At 31.1% G+C, this 26,097-nt stretch overlaps 1 protein-coding gene across 1 annotated transcript; it reads right to left on the reverse strand.

Annotated features, from left to right (window-relative positions):
• Positions 1-707: 707 nt before the first annotated feature.
• On the reverse strand, positions 708-24,970 carry LOC143916479 (nose resistant to fluoxetine protein 6-like). The gene is made up of 12 exons (XM_077437607.1): positions 24,528-24,970; positions 5,038-5,219; positions 3,926-4,113; positions 3,565-3,859; positions 3,323-3,486; positions 2,072-2,240; positions 1,793-1,986; positions 1,593-1,718; positions 1,303-1,508; positions 1,065-1,223; positions 882-983; positions 708-788 (listed from the first exon to the last, which is right to left on the reverse strand). The coding sequence occupies exons 1-12, from the start codon at positions 24,895-24,897 to the stop codon at positions 715-717; spliced, it is 2,229 nt and encodes a 742-aa protein (XP_077293733.1). The 5' UTR covers positions 24,898-24,970; the 3' UTR covers positions 708-714.
• Between the last annotated feature and the right edge of the window lie 1,127 nt (positions 24,971-26,097).

Genomic DNA, 26,097 nt, shown 5'->3' on the forward strand with positions numbered 1-26,097 from the left:
CCCTAAATTTGCCCAAATTTGTGATGCTTCAACGCACACTGTGAGAATTACTGTTATAGACGAATAATGAATAAACATAAAATTATTTATACAGACTTCCTCTAAGATTTATATTGAAAATTTATAAGAAAAATGTTGTTTTTGTTTTAAAAACAGATACTACTTACATATATTTATCGCGATCCCATCAAGTGCGGATTTGTTATTTATTATAGATTTTTCTAAAAAAATTAAATTACCAAAATATTCTAGATCAATTTTATAAAGTTCTTGATTTACATAACAGAAGCACCAGAAACTATTTATAGAAAACATTGTATAATATAAACTTTTTTCATTTTTAAACTTGTTTTTAAAAAACTTTTTTTTATGCATATATCTTTCCACTTGCGAGTGCAGACAGTTATGCAGATCATTAAATACATAAAATTGATATGTAATTTTTCTCTGACTTGGAAATTAGTTTTTAACGATAAAAATGGTAAGTAAAATAGTCAGTTTAAATTTACATAACAGAGATTAGGACGAAGGATTGTGTATTAAATAATTAATTTTAAACAATAATATCACAATTTTTTTATTAAAAATAGTAATTATTCTACTTAAACTAATAAGTATGATCACAGCTCATTACGTACAATTAAATCAGGTACACCATTACATGTGAATTAAATATAGACACAAGTAAAATAAACAAAAAAGAAACACCTGGGCTCAATATTTCTCTTCGTTTTTATTGTATCTTGTATTAGGAATTTCCTTTGTACTTGTGACATGCTTATTCCTACCTATAAATTTAAAAACATTAATTACTATAAATAGTTCTGCAAAATCATTAATTTAATGAAAAATGTATTTTATACATTTTGTTTTATACATACCTATAGTTTTCAGTAAAATCTTTTCTATTCCGTGTAATGGTGATTCAAACATTACACACAATATAACGGCTCCAATAAATGTCTGGCAAATATGTGAAAATGCTAAAACCGTCTGAAATGTTTTTGTTTACATTTAGTATATTTTATTTCATGTGAAATAAATATGTAAATAAACAAGTATACATAAAAAATTTCTTACCAAAGAATATATGCTAATATGAATTGAATTTCTCAATGTTCCTTGTAAATAAAGTTCAATCACACCATTTATCAAATAAGCGCAATAAGTTAATCGACTAATCGGTATAAACGGTTTCCATGAAAAGAAGCTGTCAATGAATCCTAAAATTGATATTTAGAGAGTTTGAATTACAGAATTACAGTTTAAAACATAAATGCTAACAGTTTTGAAATTACAAACCAGCATTTTTTGTTGCACAGACAATTAATAGCCACCCGTTGCCTATTGCCCAAGCGATGTGATGTAGCGAATTGTAAATTGCAGCTTCCATTGGATTGTATTCATAATCGACCTGATAAAATACCGATACTCCAAACAGTGCACTCGTCGAACATACTATACTTGTAATCCAACCGAATATCAATACCTTCTTGGATAGTTTGTAACTAAAATTACACAAAACAAAAAATTATTCATGAAATGTTTATAAATGACATGTTAACATTCCTAAAAATGAAAAAAAAACATACCCTGTTGTTTGAATTCTATACAATATGTACCCAAATGCAAGTCCAACACAATAGACACAGGCTTTCATATGCGTTTTCATATAAACTGCTTCAAAGTACTTGTTTGTTGATATATCAAATACTTCTCTGTAATTTAAAACTTTAGATTATATTTTGATCATATTTGAAAGCCCCATTTTTTTAAATCAAATTTAACTCACTTAGAGAATGGCATTAAAGTGGGGTCCAGTTTATCTTGGTAGGTTATTACAAATGGAATAATCGTCGTGGCTACGGTCAAAAAAACCAATAGGATTTCTCCAAATCGACGCCACTTCCACAGAGGATAAATAACTATTGGTGCCAAGAAAAATAGTTGAGTATCGACTGCAACGTACCACGATTGAAACATACACTAAAAGTAATAAAATTTAAATTAAAGAATAAAAAGCATACATATATATCATGCAAAGCAACTATGTACAGACAAATTTCATTACCAAAGTGTTTGTGTTGACATAATTGTTGATATAAAGTATATTAGTCCACCAAGATTCTAAACAACGTTGTTTTTCAACTCCAACTTTCATATTCCACAAGGGCCCTCCGTCAATTTTATCCAACCAGGTCATATATAATAATATTACAATGACATATGATGATGTGACTCTACAGAATTAAATAAAATTTTAATTAAAGCAAATTAATGTAGTACATGCAATATGTTTACTTTTCAATTTCAGAAGTCACATTTCGTAAATAGAACTACATATCTGTATTTATTTGTAATATGAATTTTATTGGAAGGCAACTATGCTGACTATAGTTTTAGTAGCTCGCGATCCAGCTGATCTACTTAACAGACTAACACAGCTGGACAGGGAAAGTAGGATTAAAAATTAACTTAGATAAGACCAAACTAATGTTCAATAGTTATTGCAATAGAATTAGTAAATAGTTATTTATATTTAGGTCAAATAATTGACATGTAGTAAAGAAAAATAAATAAAGAGACGTTTGAAACTAGGATGGAGTGCATTTGGACGACTGAATGTTGTTTTTAACACGTTCAACCCGGCGTGTAGCACCGGTGGCCACGCGGATAGTGCTATAGCAGACTATAATTTTACGGCTCCACTTCATTGAGCACCTCAACACTAAAATTCCTATAAAATTCTAAAGATTTAGAGACAACTCATCATATAAAGTGATTTAATGCCGTCACGCGTAATTGGGTGCCGATACGCGTGACAGTGCCGCCACATGGGTAAATGTATGAAACCATGCGCCGGGCTGAATGTGTTAAATAAAAAATGCCACTCTGTCTGAAGAAAAAGATTTTCGATCAATGCGTTTTCCCAGTGATGACGTATGAATGCGAAATTTGGACATTAAACGCCAAGATGCTACATAAAGTCCCATGCACTCAAAGAAGTATGGAACGCCGCATGCTTGGTATAATGAGGAAATATAGGAAATGGAATACGTGGGTGAGGATTATGACAAGAGTAGTGGATAAAGTGGGTACAGTGAAGGGATTGAAATGGCAATGGGCAGGCCATGTGGCTAGAAGAAGTAAATAAGTACTAGAATAGTACCCGAGAGAATGCAAAAGGGTAAAAAGAAGACCACAGGGAAGATGGGTAAGACCACAGGAAAGAGACGAGTGGAAGCATGTTGGATAGGCGTTCATCCAGTAGTGGATGGTGAGTGGCTATAGATGATGATGATGTATGTATTTCATTGCTTACCTTATGTATCTAAATACATATATTGGCAGAACGTTCACGCGTCCTTTACGTTTATCAAATTCCGCAAGTAATAAGCGACAAAATAGAAATGCACTAATGAATAGAAACGTATCAACCAATAGGGGACTGTTTAGCATTACAGAATTTTCCGGTCTAATTATCATCTGAAAAAAATATGTATATGTAAAACGATATCAAAAAAATAATAAATTAGTTATATCAAGTTTCTCAAATTTCTTTACATCATCATACAGCTTTGAATTCATTACTGGACCACCTACAATAAATATTAGAGCGTGACCAGCCAGTATAAAGAACATTGCTAATGTTCGAATTCCGGCAATAGAATTCAATCCAATATCGTTTTGCTGCTTTACACTGAATATTTTCTTCAGATTTTCAACGATGGAAAATGACACTATGACTGATTCGACAATCGTCTTAGATTTTTTATCGCCAGCCTTATTTTTTAAGTTAAAATATAAATGAAAGCAAGTACAACTGAACAGCAATATTATAAATCCAATAAGAAACGATCTGAAAGTACCAGATAGATTAATACAAATTACAAGTTCAACTGTGTATTTGAAACAGATTTCTCACCCATAAACTATATCTAAAGTATTTATTTCTATAGGTTGCTTTTTGTAGCAGTTCTCTGGTGGTATTGTGACTTTGCCAGAATTTCCAGCACTTATTAAAAGATTTGAAATAAAATGCCGAACTTCGTTCGAAGAGCACGCCGAAGGTACACAAATGCCCCAATGTATGTCATCTCTAGGCCCCAGTCTCTGAAAATAAAAAAAAATCGATAATTAAACATACATACACGTTCACACATACCGGTTATGAGAGCGTTTTGTAGGAAATTGAGCGCAAATGTAGGGAAAATTACACAAGACAAAAGTTCTACTTCCGGTTGTCGGATTTAGTTCGATTTTTTTTTAATACTTAAAATCAATATAATTATTATACACATTAAATATCAAGAAAATAAAAATAGTTTATAAGGTCAAAATAAAATAATGAAATATTGTTTAAAGAAAAAATACTATTTCCGGTTTACGAATTCTGATCGAAACCTTATAAGTTCTAAGTACATAAAGAATACAAATATAAATTTTCAGCTTGATACTTTCAGGGGTGTGGAAAGAATCGTGGTCACAACATTTTTAACTTCTCTAATAGCGAAAAATCCCACTTTTTAAAATTTTGTGATTTTTTTATATTTTTATCACATTGATACAAGAATTATACTTGAATTTTTTCGTGAAGAGCAAAAATGTAAGGGGTCGAAAAAAATCCCCAAAATACGCAGACACACACACACATTTTTTTCTAGATCATGAAAACGTGATCAGGATCGAGTTTGAATCAGTCAAAATCTCGAGTTCGAATTTTCGTATGATCACATAACTTCATTATTGTTACTATGTAAATACATAGATAAAGTAAAAAGTGCTAAAAATAGCAAATAATTCAATACTATTCATCAAGAGTAAACAGTAGGATTAAAATAAAATGATGAGAATTATAATATTGAAGTATCATTACAGTTAGGCGGAAAAAACTTGTAAAACTTCAATAAAACGAACAAAGTCAATATTATTAGATGAATGTGAGTGTATGGGTAATTTATTCGTTATTCCGAGCTGGTAATTACGGTCGAGGTATGCCTACCGTAGAAGTCGTTTTTACGTTGCTTAAACACTTACGTTGCTATTGGAGAGTTTTGTTGATTGTTTCTTGAACTGAACGTTCGCTAGACAATATTGTGCAACAAGCGAATTTTCCTCGGTTTCATGTCCTTGAATGCTGAGACATTCGTCGAAGTTTCCAAGCTGAAAAGTAGCTCCCCACAAAAGGCCATTGGGAGACTTAGCCGAAGCATCGTACACTAAAAACATATTTAAAGTTATATAATGAATTCATTATTGGTAAATAGTTTTTTTTACATACAGATTTATATGCCAGCAGCATATCCCGGTCGTTAAGCTTCTGCTTAGCGTCGAGAGGCGCCGGGTTCGATCCCTGGGTCCGGGCCTCGAATGAAAATGAATTTTTCAGAGTATGCTGTTGGTCAGACCTGGCTTTGTGACTCCAGGTTGATCGTTTCATATCAGAGTTTGCCAATTTTCTCTGATTTCATTATTGAAACGGTTCCCGGAAAAAAATTTGGCTAAAAATCCTTCCTACCTACTATGTCACCACTATTTGAAGTATGATTGATGTACAATAAAATTTATGTACAATTCATAGATGTCTCGTTAATTTACGAGTTTTTCAGTGACTCGTAATTCAACGACTTGTAATAAAAATGCTGCATTTGTAATTGTAATTGTAATTTGTAATTGGCCAGGAAGGCGCATTGGGATTTACCTGTAAGGATTTCCTGGTATATATGTAAAAAATAAATTTACATAGTTGATTGAAACATATTCATCTTATTTTGAACAAAGACATTTATAAATGAGACAGGTCTTCATTCATTCATTCAATTCAAAGAGTATGGAGTATGCATGCGATAAAAAGCACACTCAGATGGACGTATTATTTATATCATGTATTATATTTGGATTTTGATTGATGAACAATTCGATAGATAAAAAAATATTCCATATAAATGATACGTGCAATTTATACGTATTATGATTTTAAAGTTATACTAGTGTTGTGCCCGATGGAATATCATCGTATGGTTTATGGCATATTAAGCTATTACAAAATTATAACAAAGGTGTCGGTTCTGTGTTCGATCTAATACCTTTTAAATATATATTTAATTTAATATTAAAAACGAAAAAAATGAAAACGGAACGAGAACGGGAACGAGAACGGGAACAGGAACGAGAACGGGAACGGGAATTGCATGCGTTATTGTGGCATTGCAACGCATGCCGGGTTCAGCTAGTTGTTTAATATAAAAAAAAAATTCGGGTGTGACCAACCCATGACTTTATCTATGTATTTGAGGAATATAAGAAGGTTACAAAACAAAATTCGATATTGAACTAACAACTATGTATGATAGCGATACAAATTGAGCGCAAATGTATGGAGACATGCACAAGACAAAAGTTCTACTTTCGGTTTACGAATTCTGACCAAAACGTAAGCAGCTCTAAGTTAGTACATAAAGAATACAACTATAAATTTTCAGCTTAATACGTCCAGGGGCGTGGACAGGATCCAGGCGACAACATTTTTGAAATTTCTAAGAGGAGAAAATCCCACTTCCGGTTTATTAAATTTTGTGATTTTTTTTGTGAAGATCACACGAGTATAAGGGGTCGAAAAAACTAGTGGAAAAAAAATCGAATAAGAGTAAACTGCTACCTTCGGTTGAGGAATGCTTACTAAATTTTATACATAACTAGGTATTATGCTTAAACTTCTAGATATGAAATTTCAGTTCAATAAACTAAAAGGTTTCTGAGAAAAACATAAAAAACCTCGATTCTCTACAGTAAAAGTACTACTTCCGGTTCAGATAAAAATATTTAAAAAATATAAAGTTATAAAAATTATTATTTCTATTACATGTAAAAAAAATTTAATCCGATTAAGTTAGCGGTTTGGGAGATAATCGAATTCAAAAACTTAAAAAAAAGAGGACACCTATAAGGGCAGGTACCATTTCCGGTCAACTTAAAAATTTGAAAAAAATTAACGTCGTGTCGATAAAAATTTCGGTTCGATAGGACTAACGGTGTTCAAAAAATTCCCAAAATACACAGACACACAGACACATTTTTTGTTGATCATGAAAACGTGATCAGTAGTCACCGGACCCAGAAGGTGCCGCGTATTGTTCAAAGGTTGTAAATGCATTGTTAAAGGTTTGCCGAACCTTTTTTACAAAAGATTTACAACAATGGAACAATGGATATCACTGTGACTATCCTACCTCTAGTGATCAGTAATCGATTCTGAGTTCGAATCAGTCAAAATCTCGAGTTCGAATTTTCGCATGATCACAAAACTTCATCTATTGTTACTAAGTACATAGATAAAGTCAAAATGATAAACACTCCCTACCAACATACATATAAACAATATAAAACAGCAATAGAAAAATTAATAAATGAATTAATTAAATAAATTTTCAATAGATGGTGCTAAATGCTCAGAGACTAATTTGCCTAGAGGAAAAAATTCTATATATACTGTTTGCCTAGAGCAAACAGTATATATAGAAGTTTTTTGTTGATCTCTTATTATGTTCGTATTATATTCGTACGTTTTGTAGACAGTGTTTTAAAAGTGAATCGAAGCATTATCTTACACAGACACACAGACACATAAAATAATGATATTATATACATACATATCTGTACGATAATCGAATAGTTAATAGTTAACAGGTTAAAGTCTACGAATATAATTGATGAAATATACATAATAGAATATTTAAATTGAAAAGAAGTTATCTTTATATTGAATATCATGTTACTTTTGGTAACAAAACAATATTTTGTTTTCTTTTATAAATATTTCAAATCTATAAATAATGATGTACATATATAAATGTTTTCGATAATGAAGATGAAGATTTTAATATAATGTATGTATATAGGTAATTTATTTATTTATTTATATATTGAAAAATCAACAGTCCTCAAATGTAGAAATTCATAAAAAAATATATAACAAAATAACATCTGAGCCCAATTATAGATTTTTACAAAATACATAATATATCTAGTACAAATAGACAAACAGATGAAAAAGAAAAGAATGAAAACTAAAATATGACTAAATAGGACAATGCATAATTAACCATAATGATGTACCTATTGCAATATTTCCCTTTCGCAAATACAAACAGATTTGCAACACATTTGACATTTTGAATTTTATTTAAATTAATATTACACGTATGAATTGTATTGACTTGAAAAACTGTATAATATTCACATTTTAATAACTGTTAAAATATATGTTAATTAGTATTGCAAAATAATCTTGGCTTATTGAAAAATGGTCGATTACTTTGCATACTATTACCTAATATTCAGTACATAATCATTCAATTATTGACCTTCGTTTTAAGTAAGTATTTCTGAATTCAGCAAAGAGTGCCCTGAATTTGCAGAACCTCACTGTTTTTCAATCTCGTTTTAATTCATGCACTTTTTAATCGAATGCGGATTTCAAATATTCAGTTTTTTTTCTTATACTTATTATTGCGAGCATTTAGGGTTGATGGTAGGTAGAAATAATCTTGATCACGACTCAGTATTGGAAGACCGTTGACGTCGGAATGAAGGTCAAACATAATTTTTTTTTTTTAAATGAAACATCGTATTTCATCAACAAGTACATATATGTATAATTTGGTGAACGTTAACATAGGCAATCTACATACATACATATATGAATAATATTTTATTTTTTTATTTTACAACATTCTTATTGCAATTTAATTCCTGTACTTGCTATAAACATTTTTTTCCATATCTATTAGGCAACATATTCAAAGCTATTTACATAATATTAGGAATACTTCCGCTTACGATAAGTACCTACTCAAGGTTTAAATTCCCTCGAAGCATGTGTCGGATTAATTGACTTAACTACATTTGTTTGAGTTATCTACATAAATGCATACTTAGAGCGTAAACACGCTAACTCTAACTATAACAAGTTCATACTTAAGAGGGCTGGACACCAGCGCCTTGTCCATACAAACGTATTACACTTCTCCCTTCCTCAATTATGGCACTAGAGAAATTATTTTTTAATATGCTATGGATATCCACCATTGGCATGCATCTATCGTTTTATTTTTTTGATTAGTTATTTTTTATAGGAGCTAGGAGCCGCCAAACATCTATAAAATCGCCTCTTTTTTACACCCACGAAAAGAGTCCAGCGTGCTTATTTAAGTGTCGATTTAAAAAAAAATACGCACATAGGTGCATAGAAAATATCTTTCTCATACCGATGATGAAATTTTTTTTAAAATTGGTCCAGTTTTGGAGGAGAAAACTGTGGAATACGAAACCTCGATTTTGTCGATTTAAAATACGCATTATCTGGTCGAAGCGAAACTGTCGCATTCACTCAATATATATATATATATATATATATATATATATATATTGATATATATTGTCGCATTCACTCAATCTATAAATTCACTCAATATATGTATATATCGAAGAAAGGAACGGCAACAAAATTAAGGTTTCGGGTGTACAGCCCTCTTAATAGTTCATGGTAGCGTAATAAATCAAGCGGACTAAATATTAAAACGATAAGTTTTAATAATTCCTTCAAGCTAATTTTCTTTCAGTTGGAAGTTCACCTTACAATATAAGATTCGTAATTTTAGTTAAAACTTCTAACTTTTGCATATGAGACATTCATTTGAAAAGTTACAAATATGCTCTCATATGTAGTGTATCAAACCAGGAACAAAGCTGCATTATAACTCAGTTAAGATAAACTGTTACGTTATTACCGTTGCTTGAAGGTCGTAAATTATTCAATTATAAGATATTATCTCAACATTATAAACATGTTATATGTCTTTATGATTTTTTCATCTTCAAAGTGTCAGAAATGACTTTTCTATCGTCAGAATGCATCACAATAACAACCGCATTATTGCGATTTATTTTTCAATGATTGCGTATGCGTTGAAAATCTGATCGGATTCGCTTTTATCGAAGCAATAAATTGTGGTCAAAACGTCAATTCTCAAGTTTATTGTCCAAAATTAGCATACCCCATACATTATGACTAGTTTTTTTTTTATATTTCATATTAGAATGGGCTGATCGGTTGACGAAAGCCCCAAACAAAGTTGGAACGGTCGATAATGTGAAACCAAAAATACCGCATACATATTTTATTATATTTTTATTTTACATAGTTATATATACCAGGAAGACCTCAATGCGCCTTCCTACACAATTAATTACAAATATTGCAGCATTTTTATAACATAACCCGCTGTATTTCCGATTAATTCCGATTATTAATGAATTAATCCATTGAGAAATCTATGGATTTAGACCATTGAGAAATCTATGGTCAGAGTACGTCGTCAGTCGGAGATGATATGCGCGTCATTCTAGAGACGTTGTGCACGCGTCTTCATTTTTCTGGTTTTTAGGTCGTCTTTAGCAGTATATAACCAATATTGATATATGTATATATTCATTTATATAGATACGGACTATTACTATGGTCATTAATAGAAGGAAAAATGGTTAAATATTCATATTTATCCGACTTTAAAATCACAAAACTTCTAAATGTAACACCATAGGTGCACGTGTAATTTTTTAGCACCGTATGCGAAAGTGTAAAATTTTTTTATAAATATATAATTTTAGGATTTAGACTTGTACAGTAAATGATGATATATGTAAATCAAATTCAGATATTAGTGAAATAGCGGGTAGGATGATTTTTTTCCAATTTGAGGAACCGTTTTAAGAATGAAATAAGATAAATTGGCAAAATCTGATAATAAACTATCGACTTGGAGTCACCAATATCCAAGTCTATGGATATTTATATATATATATATATATATATATATATATATATATATATATATATATATATATATATATATATATATATATATATATATATATATATATATATATATATAAATAAAATGCCTTTGCCTTCCGATATTTGCGTTTTCGGGCGTTTCACATTCGGGCCCGTCACGGAGACCGATACTGTATGTATGTACATATCAATCAAATTTATCGATTAAGTTTAATTTTATTGAAATTACTTGAACATGATCTTGTTTGGATACGCCTTGAAAATGCCGAAATATGGGAAATCACAAATCTATTAAAATTTTATTGAGTACAAGAAGAATCATTAAAAGTGAATGGCGATTGAATCTACGAGTACGCATGTAATGTAACTAGATACGTTTGAGGTAATAAATTATTGATACTCGTTCAAAACGATTTAACTCCGACATTGACCGATAAATTTATGCACATACATACATATGTATATGTAAGTTTGTACATATGTATGCGAGTTACTCATTCAATTCGTCATCACCTGCGATTTGAATTTGAAAATTTCTTTGTGGTATCGTCAGGACTCGTAGACTTTGAAAGTCAGCGCAAATGTCAGCTCTAATGGATGACTATGAATTTTTGGTCAATTATAATATATACGTACAAGCCGGCACGAGTCAATTGCGAATGCAAATATTATTAAAAAAATGCGGCAAAATGCGACACAGATTATTTTTATTGTTTTAAGGCGGAAAAGCTTTGTCGCGTTCTCGATTATGATGGGTACACAAATTTACGTGAAGAATGTTTGACAAATTAGGGTTACCATATGTACTCTTTTATGATGATCTTGATTTTATTTTCTTGGAGAATGTATCAAAATGTGCCAATAGATCTACTAATGGGGGATTTACGCACAACCGGAGGAGACGGTCGCTTCGGGCCCCCAATTAATTGGACAGCCTTTTAAAACAAATGTTAATTATTATTGTTATTCTGTACCTATCCGATACGAATTCAATCATCGAAAAATTGAATCACTTTCTAAAGAAAAAAAAGTTTTCCTTATTTTAATAAATGCATCACATTTACGAAAAACTCTATATTTGCACTTATTAGCCAGATTGTATTTATATCAAGAGTTTGTGCATCCTCGCCTTAAGCTTGGCGTGCAAATAGCGTTTAGCTTCTATTGTTTTCTCAAAATATCGCAGCCGATAGTAAAAATTATGCGCGCACGTACGCATTTCCGAAAATGCATTTGGTGAGGCTTTTATCTTCATTCGGTAACAGAACAGATTTGTTTCTTATCAAACATTGCACTGAAGCCGGCAGCTTCAAGTGTACTTCAATATTCTTGACAACATGTTGAGAACCATTCCACGAAAAAGTCATTTCAGCTAGCCGTAACTCGAAACCGAACACTCCAGATGACGCACACGTTTTTTTTTTGTGTGGGAAACTTCATATAGGAAGAAGACTCACATGCGAGTCTTCAGCCCGTTGAAATGGTTTTGCTAAGACTCGTATGTGAGTCCACGGTCCGCTGACTTTGTTTTAGCTAAGACTCAAATGCGAGTCTTCGGTCGTTAACTTGTTAATACCAAATTGCGTATTCTATATTTTTTATTAAAATTTTTGACAAGGAAAAGCTTTATCATATTTTATGCCGATACAATACAAAAAACAGCTATTTTATTTGGAAAATATTTTAGGTTTGGAACCCGGCCTTGTATAAACATATGTCCATACATATACAATATAGGCCCCCCAGAAATTAGTAACGCCTCGGGCCCCTAGCGAAATAAATCCGCCACTAATTAGATCTCTATCACAATTCTTTTAAAAAAAGAAACGTCAATGATTTTTATTATAAATCAGTTTTGACGTGCATTATTTAGGTTTTACAATTTGGCATTAAGATTTACAAATTTATATATACATACATATATATGTATTTACGGTAAACGGACTACTAGTCATATTTGAACCAGTCACAGGACAACCGGTCGCTCTAGATCGGTCACACGTGATAAACCGTCACACTAAAACTGGTCACACCCTTAAACTGGTAACGAGAAAACTGGTCACACCCTAAAATCGGTCACGAGAAAACTGGTTAACCGATTTTAGGGTGTGACCAGTTTTCTCGTGACCAGTTTTAGTGTGACGGGTGATCACGTGTGACCGATCTAGAGCGACTGGTTGTCCTGTGACCGGTTCACATTTGACTAGTAATCACCGAACCGTATTTACATAATACTAAAAAAATCAGATTCATAAAAAAATGACAATTAAATATAGTGGGTACTTTGTCAGCCGATAACTACAATATTATACAAATATTCAAACCTCAATAGAGGGCATGTGAATGGTTTATAATTGGAATTAGAGGACAAATCAATCCGTAGGCTCATTTTGGATTAGGTCGCCTTGCATATAGTATTTGTATAAAATAACAATTTCGTTATCTAAACTGTATTTAATTATACTATGGGTACTAACGAAGAAATAAACCACTTTCGTTGGCACTAGTTTCGCTTTTACGCAAAGAGGCTGAATCGTTCGACTCGTTATGAAATCTGAAAGTCCAATAAGGTCACAAACAGCGAACGTACAATGTAACTGCATAAGATTTAACATTCTAGTCGTATCTTCGTGTGTACACTTATTTCAGAAGAATAGACTTTCTCCTGCTTCATCGATTGTAATTTCTAACTAGCAATAAATACAATCGATTACATAAAACCGTATTTTTTATTTGTCAGGATTTCATACGGATATACATAGTTAAACTGTGAGTACTATTTATGTTGGTCTATGAATAATCCGGTTTAACGAGTAAATTAGGTATGTACTGTAGATATCTGATATTATTTGAGATCACGACTTTATGTACTGTTGAAGATAGCGATTTGAAATCATGGTTCAAAGGCTGTACGTACATTTAAGCTATTTATTTGTGTTATAATTCGAACATTTCATTTAAAGAAATATTATATTAAAATCTGATATAAATTCCGAAATCCGAATATTGTCCTTTTTACCTTTGGTGGAAAATAAGATTTTTCAACAACATGTTTTATTTGTTTGAATGTGTTTATTAAATATTATTTTAGTGAATGACGTTAATCATAAGAATAAAAGATAAATTTGTTGAAAACAATAAAAAACATAAAAGAAAAACCATGTTTTCCACCAAAGAGTCAAAGTGCTGTTGTCGTCCTTTGGAACTGGATGCTGGGGTAGAGTTTATGTTTGGAATAAAATAATATTTAAAATTCAAAATGCTGTTTCATATACATATTTATGTAAGTATACCAGAAATTTTAATGGACATTAAAATTTTTGATTTAGCTCAGAATCTAAAAACAGTTTTGAATCTGATGTATCTGATCTAAAATCCGATTAAAGACGAAGTACAGTTTAAGCACATCATGATCTATAGAGCTCTATATATGTATGTATGTATGTATATACAATCATAAATATTTTATAGAGGGATATTTTCCTGTTCGAAAATATCTACATAGTCTGGAGTATTTTATTTTATTTGCAATTTTGCCATAGTGACATTACAGGATTGCTCCAAGTCATCACTATGGCTTAGCAAAAATAACATTACAAGAATAAATATGGATGCAAAAACAAAAAAGATAAAGATAACAAATCAAACCCTCAACCAGATCAGCATATTTGATATTAAACAAACCCATACTTGATGCCCTTTGAAAAATGCAATGAAACTACCAAATTGGTACTTGTCACAGGAGAAGAGAACAAACTGCTACATCTAATGTACCTAAGTTGGCTGGGATCATTTTTCACCAAAATATACTCTACGTCGTGATTAAACCTAGTGCTCCCAGTAGGTAGGCACAATGTGCGGAATAATCCGTGTCCGGAAAAATCGGTGTACAAAAGATTTTTTTCCATATTAAGAATAATTCGGTCCGCAAAAATCCATTAACCACATACTAATATATATTAAATAGGAATTACCCGAGATTTTAAGCTCTTTCAAATAAAAAAGAATTTCTAAATGTTTGTATTATACTAAACTACGGCCAATTACCGCAAAGTAATCAAACATGATTCACCAAAAATCACACATTTTTTGTCACAGGATTCTAATTCCGTCGAAGATCAAACATACTCAAATTTAAATTACATCAATTATCACTTATAAGCTTGAGCAATCACTTAGTATGCTCAATGAGTATATAACCACGAATGTATATATGCATAATTTAAATAGCATGAGAATATGCAACATGCATTATACACTTTTAATGTTTTTGTATATATATACATATGTACACACATATGTACATATTTTATTTTATTTTATCTTTAATTTATACCAGGAAGGCCTAATAGATAACCCCAATGCGCTTTCCTGGCCAGAAACATTGTACATTTGATACAAATACCATTAGTATTATACAAAGTACATAAATATATATCAAATAACATTCACAAATACATCAATGGTCAGATTTGTAAATTTGCAGCATTTTATACGATTCAGCGAAATTCTAGATTGCTGAAAACTCGTGATTTTGCGAGAAAATGGATAAGGTTGCCAATATTTTGGAACCGTTTCAATAAAAATCAGATAAATTGGCAAACTTTGATAAAAAACGATCGACCTGGAGTCACAAATCCAAGGTCTGGACAGCAGAAACTAGTGCGATTTGAACGTGTGACCACTTTGTTCAAATTATTGTTTGCTAACCACTAGTCTATTCATCTAGTTATGTATATATGGTTATATATGTTTGTGATATGCAAAGCTGTTGATTTAATAACAATATTGACATATGTATATACAAAAACGTTCATGAATGTGGGAATATATATGTATATATTAATTATTCAGGAAATAACCGTTCATGTTAATTTGTATTCACACTGAACCGGTATAAAATTCATTTTTGCAATACTAATTGTAATGTGTTGCACAATATAATGACACAATATTAATTAGTGTAATTTTTTATTGCTACTTACTAAATTTATATGCAATATATGTATATGTATATACAATAGCTCGGCGCTTAATTTATTAATTAACACTTTAATATTATTATCAATCAAATTTCGCACATTGAGTGAATGGTCCAATTTAATCACCTGTTTGCTTCTAAACATACGAATACGGAAGATTACGATAGTTTTGATCATTACATACCTCGTTTTTTTTGATCTTAAGTAAACTTGTTAATTTGAAGGTTGTTCTTATTTGTATATTGATCATATCACGAGAAAAATACTATTTTGACGTGGGTGAATATATGAAAAGAGAAATAAAGATTTATGTGCATATATGAATGAATAATTATAGATTTATACAATTTTTAATGAAACGCTTCAACTGCGCGCTAAAATCATTTAACACGCCATTTAATTTTTGCATTGAATCATTAAAATACATATCATATGTACATTTTTAGGTGTATTGCATTATTATAATTATTTTACATATGTATGTATCGAATACAGTATGTAAAATGTATCGAATGTGATTGTTATATAGTATATGATCAATCATTTATTATTTTATTGTTTGGTTATATAATTCTAGTGTTGTTCCCGATGAAATATCATCGCATGGGTGTTGGCATATTAAGTCATTAAACATTAAAATAAATTTGTCGGTGCTGTGTTCGATCCGCACGCGGTCATATTGTTTTTATTTTTAAATACCTTTTAAATATATTTAATTTAAAATTTATATTTCATTGCTTAATATGTAAATACCTACCTACCTACATATAACACCAATAGAAAAATTAATTGATTAAATAAATTTTCAATAGATAAATGCTCAGAGATTTATTTCCCTAGAGGAAACATTGGTAGCAAACAGTATATATAGAAGCTTTTTCTTTTGTTATTATTCATACGTTTTGTTGCCAGTGTTTTAGCTTACATATTATAGATAGATATATACATATTACATATTATAAATATGACATATATACATATGTATGTCGAATTAAAACGACTATTATAGTACGGCGAGCGTTATCGCTGATACACAGACACACATAATAGCGATATTATATATATATATATATATATATATATATATATATATATATATATATACACACACACATACATATGTATATATTTAATATGTTATAAATATGTACTTTGGAACCGATGTTGAACATTTTCGAACACAATAAGAATTTTATTTTACATATTATCGCTTACACGCCTCGTGATCTTCACCCTGAATAGTCTCAATTCTATGTATGTATATACATATGTACATAACATATAATATGTTGACTATCCTCGATGACATTTTTTTCGGGTGCAATATTGATTCATATAATTAGACCAGTCATTGGTAAAATAGCCGAAATACAATCATTTATTTATTTTTATATTTAAAGTTTGGACCATTGTGGCATTACAGGAATTCTTAATGCACAACAATGGTCAAAAACATAATATACATATATCATATATATGTATAATACCGCTATTCTGTTTCTGTGTAAGATAACGTTCGCCGTACTATAATAATCGTTTCGATTCGACATACATATGTACGTCACAGCTAAACCACTGAAAACAAAATGTACGAATATATGTATGTAATATACGAATATAATTACTAAAGAAAAAAACTTATATATATACTGTTTGCTACCATTGTTTCCTCTAGGGTAACAGAAGTATTTAGACGGCTCTGAGCATTTACCGCCATCTATTTAAAATTCATTTAATTGTTTTTTTTTCTATTGGTGTTTTATATTGTTTACATGTAGGTAGGTAGGTATTTTTTACCATTTTTTACTTTATATAGGTACGAACATGGTAACAATAGATAAAGTTTTGTGATCGTAAAAAATTTCGAACTCGAGATTTTGACTGATTCGAACTCAGAATCGATCACTGATACCGTTTTCATGATCTAGAAAATACTTGTGTGTGTGTCTGTGTATTTTGGGGATTTTTATTTCAAGAATTAAAAATAAATATAAAATTAAATACGTATATTTGAAAGGTATTTGAAAAAAATTCGACCGCGTGCGGACCGAACACAGGACCGACACATTTCTTTTAATTTTTTTTTATTTAATAACTTAATATGCCAACACCCATGTGATGATGCAACATCGGGTACAACACTAGTGTTGATTTAAATTCAATGATATTTTCTATACTACATATTATAATAATTTATGTTATGCGTTTTTTAAACTTTTCAATAAATTAAAGGTGATTAAAAAAGCTGCTTTAAAATTTATGATTATATCAAACAAGTTTTCGCAGAATATAGCATATATGCATAGATCTTTCTGACGTGCGAAATTTGGTTACTTAAATAAAAGGCATTTGACAAAAAAAATCTCGAATACATTTGATATTATCTACTATGCAGTTAAATAAATTCAAAACATCTGGACAATATCCGTTCATGGACTTAGATTTTTGTTTTGCAATAACAGTCTAAGTGGCAAATATCTATATCACGGACATAGAAAGACAACAAAGGTCAACATTTGATTTCCAACATTTCAAACATGTTTTATTATGGACATTAAACTTGCAACAATTTGAAAGAATGTATTTTTGATACAGGAAAAACAATTCGACGTTTGTTACATAAAAAATGTGCATTTTTATGAGAAATTTTGCATTTTGCATGTTAAATAATAATTCAGCTCTAAAAGCAATTTAAAAATTCTTTGAAGGATTTCGTGACTATTCTGAATTAATAAAAGGTCAATGGGAAGAAAAAATGTTTAAAAATCGTGCTGCATTGAAATAATAATAAAAAACATGAACCATGTAAAGATTTCTGTATCCACTAATGCGAAATTTTACAAGCGATTAATATTTTTCGAATTAACTGAAAATGAAAATGGCATATTATTTAATAACTAAAGTCGTAATCATCTTAAACTTAAATGTAACCAAATTGCCACCATGAAGAAGCAATATTGTTAGAGGATGATTTTGGATATAGGCATCTACATACATATGTACATATCTTAATATATAATTTAGAAAGAGACTTTGTATGTATGTATTTATGTTTGTTTGTTTGGTTCGTAAATCCGTGACGTTCAATTTCATAAAAAACAAATGAATATTCAAATATATTTAATAAAATGTTTACTATTAAATTAGCCATGTTTAAGCGGTTTATATTACAAATACCGAGCGAAGCCGGGTAAAAACACTAGTGTATAATAAACAGCAGGAGCGTTGAACTGTCAATGTCTGATCGTTGAACTGAACTGTAAATACATACATATATGGGTATCTAAAGTTGACTTTCATAATTATAAACACACACACATATTTAATTGTTCTTGCCGAATTACCCAACGTTGCTCAGGTAGGTGAAGTTGAAAAAAGGAGGTCTACATATTAGTAAAATAATATCATCATCATCATCAGTGGCGGACTTGCCATACAAGTGAACATGCCCGATGGCATGTGGGCCCCACTATCTGTTAAAAAATATGGGCTCTTACTAAAATTAAATAACTTTTTAACTATTTCACGTGTGTAAAAAATTATAGGATATTGCACTTTGGGACCTAAAGTTTGGGTATTTCAACAAAACAAATTTCTTACGATATACACAAACAACTAATACCTGCTTTAACAGCCCAAGGATTGGTTAAATTTTTTTATTAGGCTCGAAATGTAAGTTTCAACATTTGCGTGGGCCCTTTTTCCGGGCCCATTTTCAACCTCAAGATTATGTATGCTGTATTATGTATACTGCTGGATGTAGGCCTCCCCAACACGCTTCCATTCGTCTGTATTTTGCGCGACTCTCATACATCTCATCCCACACATTTTCCTTATTTCGTCTACCCATCTTCCCTGCGGTCTTCCTTTTACCCTTTTGCATTCTCTCGGGTACCATTCTCGCATTTATGTTGTCCACGTTTCGTCCATTCTTCTAGCCACGTGGCCCGTCCATTGCTATTTCAATGTCTTTACTTTATTCACTATATGCCAAGCATACAATGTTCCATACTTTTTTAAGTGCATTGGACTTTGTGTAGCAACTGGCGTTCAATTTCATTGATATAAGTTTCATATTCACATAACAATACAAATACTATCGTTCATATTTTTCTGTATTTTTTTTCATTTGCTTTTTTAATCAAAGAAAATTAAATTATATGTATGTACAACCAAGTTTATACTGGAAAAATGATCATATATGTATATAATATCACTATTCTGTGTGTCGGGTTAAGGTAACGCTCTCTATTATAATAGTCGTTTCAATTCAACATACATATGCACTAAAACTAAACATACATACATATGGAGTAAAGCTAGAACACTGTCAACAAAATGTACGAATACAATAACAAAAGAAAAAACTTCTAAATATACTGTTTTCTTCCAATGTTTCCTATAGGCAAGTTTCTGGTATTTGACAATCTATTGAAAATTTAATTAATTAATAAATAATTTTTTCTATTAGTGTTTTGTATTGTTTATATGTAGGTAGATAGGTAATTAAAAATTAAATATATTTAAAAGGTATTTAAAATAAGCTGAAAAGAGGCTAATAAAAAAATAGGACCGCGTGCGGATCGACCACAGAACCGACACATTTATTTAAATTTTTTTTAATTATATATCCAGTGGTTTTACCCGGCTTCGCTCGGTATTTGTAATATAAACCGCTTAAACATGGGCAATCTAATAGTAAACATTTGATTAGATTTATTTGAACAGTTTTATTCTATTTAAATTTATTTGAATAGTTTTATTGTATTTAAACTATTTGAATATTCATTTGTTTTTTTATTAAATTGTACGTCGTGGATTATACGAACCAAACAAACAAACATACATACATACATACAAAGTCTCTTTCGAAATTATATATTAAGATATATGTATATGTATGTACATCAGTGGCGGACGGTGGGTGTTAATACCGGGTGTGCTGTGTATGCCGTAGGGCATAGGGTATAAAATTAGCAATTAAAAAAAAATACTCGTTTTGCATTACAAAAATGTTTAATTTATTAGTTATTTATACATAAGTTCAATGCGACGTTTCTGAGACATAAACTTTTCAATCACGTCTGCATAGAATGTGTCTTTCTGTTTTAATTCCACCAATAACTTTTTTTCTATTGAAATTAAGCTAAGGCCACATAATCTATCTTGACCTTGCGTACCTCTATAGCAAGTTTTTATTCTTTTCAGCGCCGAAAAAGAACGTTCTGCTGAAGCTGTACTGCTTGGTATCGTTAATATTAATTCTCCCAGCTTAAACACCTCTTTAAAACCAGATTCGAGGTTATTTTTTGTCATGAATTGTATTAATTCATGAACAGGTTTCTCTGAAAATTCAGAGCTGGAATATAGCACAATGAGTTCGTTTTTCAATCGAATATAATCAAACAGTGATCCATAAAAATCTTTTAATTTATTAATTAAAACATTTGGAAAATTTTCTTTATATTCGTCATATTTATCATTACAAAGAAGGTGAAAATATTCTAATTTGGAAAGTGAAGAATATCTACATTCGACTTGTGCGATTATGCTATCAACTATTTTGAAATATAATTGACGAAATGAAGTTTTATCTTCTACTTCTGAATAATTTTTTAATCTTTGTGGCCTACGATCATGATCATCATTTTTTTCATTTAAATAATTATTCCATAACATTTCAAAATTATTATCCCTTTCGTATTTCAGTTGCTGCAAAACATCATTAATTTTTTTACAACAATATAAAACGTCCGAAGATTTAGATTGAAGAATGTTATACAAAACATCAGTTATTCCAAACAGTTTTGAAAAAAATTGAAGAAGTTTAATTGTTTGAAAATCCTCTAAAAAGCCTAAAAACCCTCGTGCTTTTATAACAGTATCTGTGTCCCATAATTCACAATTTTCTATAACATGTCGAAAAAAATCTGTAAATTGACTTCTGTATTGTTGTACTGTGCTACTTAAACGAGATGTAAAATTCCACCTTGTGGGTGAATACTCTTTTGGAAGATTTTGAAAAGTATGTAGACAATCCATTTAAAGTTTGAAAAAATGATTTACTTTCTTTAATATCAGAAAGACCTTGCTGCAATACTAAATTCAATACATGAGCATAACAGTGTGTAAAAAGAGCAAAAGGATAAGCATTGAGGACTTTGGATTGCAAACCATTTACGTGTCCACTCATTACACTTGCTCCATCATAAGTCTGTCCAACCGATTTGTCTTGAATTTTAAATTCTTCAACTATGTTCACCACGTGACGGAATAGACCATTAGATGTTTTATCAGCACTAACGTCTGTAAAACTAATAAACCGTTCATGTACATTGCCTTTACATACAAAACGTAAAACTGTTGAGAGCTGTGATTTTGTCATTATATCTGAAGTTTCATCGAGAATAATAGCAACAAAACTTGCTGACTCTACTTCATTTTTTATATGAACTTTAATAACATGAGCGATTGCTTCGATTATGTCATTTTGTATACTTGGAGAAGTACCACGAAAGGTAGTAGCAGTATTTAAATGAGTATCTAAAACAGAATCATATTCTCGAAGAGCATTTAGATATTCAATGTAATTGCCTTTGTTTACGGAATTACATGACTCGTCGTGACCTCGCAGGGACAGTTCTTGTTTTCCTAGATAGATTATTGCGTTAATAATTCGTTTTAAAACATCTCTATTTTTATTTACTTGTTCATTATGTCGACTTATTTCGGCTTTACGTTGACTGTCAATTAATACGTCGATTCGTTGTTTGCCAAACATTTGTATGGAAAGAAATGATTGAACGTGTGCCTGCGATCCTTCGTGTTTCTTCAGTGCTGCTGTCAAATGGTTGAGATCAGCAAATCCTTCTTTGTTCCACACATTAATATCTTTGGAGAACAATAAACATGGCCAGCAGAAAAGTTTGGATCGAATTTCACAGCCTGTAATCCATTCGAATTTTTTATAATTTGAAACGCAAAAATGTCTAGTGTAAACTTTTGTTTTTTCTTTATGCAAACTGGATAAATTTGGAAGAGACGGACACGGTTTCCCATCTTTAATTATTTTTAATTTTATCTCAAAACTTCTATTTGAAAACGGAATAGTTAAAATGTCTTGAACACTGTTAGCCATTATTAGTTATTAGAGGTATGACTGAGATACGAATGACCATAAAAATACGAATGTGCGAAAAAGTACGAGACCACGTGTCGCATCGCATTCGGTCAATTGCCGAGTGGTGCGGTGCGGTGCGGTGCGCGGTGCTCTGAAGTCGTAGCACACCGTACGTCTTAATATCGCGAACAAACCTATACAAGCGAATATCCGCCTGCACACTCCAACCAAACCCACCAATTTGCTGCACGGCATAGGTATTCTCTCGTCGTGGCGCACAAACTACATACACACATCACACAACACGCTGCAGACTGCACACCACACCATACACCATACATTTAGCGCACGCGGTAAATACACCATACACATCAATGCCTGTTTATACAACAACACATTATTTTGTATTAAAATACTACTTTATGTGGTCTTTGGTTTTCACGGGTGTGCGCCGCACACCTAGCACACACCCAATATACGCCACTGATGTACATAGATACCTACATATGTATATTCAAAAACATCCTCTAAAAATATTGCTTCTTCGTTGTGGCAATTTGGTTATATTGTTTAAGATGATTACGACTTAAGCTAGTCAATAATATGCCATTTCCATTTTCAATTAATCCGAAAAATATTAATCGCTTGTAAAATTACGCATTAGTGGATACAGAAATCTTTACATACATACATAGTTCATTTTTAAGCTGTTTTTTTATTCGTATTTCAATGCAGCACGATTTTTAAACATTTTTTCTTCCCGTTGACTTTATATTAATTCAGAATAGTCACGAAATTCGTTGAAGGATTTCTAAATTGATTGATTTCTAAATTGATTGATTTATAAATCGATTGATTTCACTTAATCAATTTAGAAATCGATCATTTTTAAAATCGCTAAAGTCAATTCCTAAAAATTCCTAAAAATTCCTGACGGATTGAAGGATTTGAAGAATTAAATTGGCTTAAGTCAATTTAAAAATTCTTTGAAGGATTTCTAAATTGATTATATTGATTGAAGGATTTTGTTTAGCTCTAAAGAGCAATAAATGTGATAAAAATTATTATTACAAAGTCTCTTTCAAAATATATATTAGATATTATAAATACATATGTAAGCGTTTACTAGTAATAAATAATTTTTTAAACTATTCCTTAAAAGCAGTATAAAATTAATTCAAACTAAAATTACTTAATTGATTGATTTTATTTAATCAAATTAGAAATCCTTCAAAAATAAAAATTCTTTGAAGGATTTCTTGAATTTGAAGGATTGAAGGATTTGAAGAATTTTTAAATTGGCTAAAACCAATTTAAAAATCCTTTGGAAGGATTTCTAAATTGATTAAATGAAAGAATTTTTAAATTGGCTAAAGCCAATTTAAAAATTTTTTGAAGAATTTCGTTTAGCTCTAAAGATCAATAAATGTAATAAAAATTATTATTACAAAGTCTCTTTCGAAATTGTATATTAGAAATTATAAATACATATGTAAACATGTACTAGTAATAAATAATTTTCTAAACTATTCCTTAAAAGTAGTATAAAATTAATTCAAACTAAACTTACTTTTTAACGCCCAATTCTTCCCAAGAAGCATTCCACGCAGGAGTAGCAAACTTTGATTCTTGCACAGCGAATTTTCCAAATTTTCCACCCCGCTTTTCAACGCCAATATATCACTAGATAGAACCGTAGACAATCCATAGTTGACGGGAAAGTCCAATTTCTTCTCCAACTCGGTCAAATTAAAAAACGTGGGCTTGCCAACATCAGGATTGACACTCATAGCCTTCTTGTGCAACACCGATTTACTCAATACGTTGACAGACTGCAGACCGGCTAACACCATCAGGGGATCCGAATCGTCCTGCATTGCTCCTGAGCGGTTTTCCGAACCGAAAACATTGACATTCTGAACGATATCGAAAGTCGGCATATCGTCATCGTCATTGAACTCGTCCAAATCCCCGAAGACTTGGGAATCTGCTCCGGTTTCGGCGAACGCAATGGACACCATGGTCAAGAGCAAAAGCAAGAGTCGCACCATCTTGACTGGTGGACCTTGGTGGCCGGACTGACTGATTGAAGTGATGATGATAGTCAAGCAGTGCAAAAACTAGGGTCCTTGTCGAACTACCCCACCACAATTTTGTGCTTACGAGATACACCTCCCAGACGCGCTCTCACGCATCCAAATTTCAAAAAATAAAAATAAAAATTCAGTGTTTCTCAAAGTATGTACATATGTATGAATAGTGTCACTTTTTAAAATAAACAATTTTTAGGCTAAGCATGACTGAAAAAAGTACAGCAAAAATCCTATAAATATTCCCATTCAATCAATAGTTTTCCAAAAATTAAAATTTGACTGACTTTTTCATGTTTCATTAAACTGCACTTTCAATAATTATTGTAATTAGTAATTATTTTCAGGTTATTTTTTATTCAGCTTATTTTTATTTGTAACTAGTGTTGTGCCCGTTGATTTTAACGGGTGGTTTCACGTATTAAAATAAAGTTATATGTTATATAATATATAGTACATTGTCTATTGTTTACAAGCTAGATCATAAGTTATTGCCTAAGTACTGATTATATAATAAGGAATAGAGACAAACTAGTTGTAAGTAGGGTAAAAAAAAAAATATATATATATATAGCTGGGGGTGTTTTTCACAGGGGTGTGCTCATGTATAATGCCCTCCCTGAGTACATCAGGTCTGCTAAGACCATGGATGCATTATTGCGAGGTGCGAAGAGACACATATGTGATGGACAGTATGTATGTACAAGTAAATTATAAATTTTAGAGCTAAGCTAATATATAAATAAAATAAAAATATAAATATAATGTAAGGTAATTTATAGGCGAGCGCGCGCTCGTTTTATTAATCGTAAAAAGTTTAGTGCGCCCATTACATGCTCACCGATCCAACCCGTTCAAAATGATGAATGAATGCGTGTGTGTGTGTCTTCGTGGATGTGTGTATGTGTCACCCGTCGCTCGGCCTGACGTCACATGATGCTTCACCCCCCCACTTACCCGCTACCACACTTCCCAGCGTTTCCTTGACCACTGTTTGATTGGCTGTCTCCACAGTCCAGCATATACCGACATCGCGTCCGTTTATATATA

Source organism: Arctopsyche grandis, chromosome 9 (assembly GCF_051622035.1).
Source record: "Arctopsyche grandis isolate Sample6627 chromosome 9, ASM5162203v2, whole genome shotgun sequence".
NCBI lineage: Eukaryota > Metazoa > Arthropoda > Insecta > Trichoptera > Hydropsychidae > Arctopsyche > Arctopsyche grandis.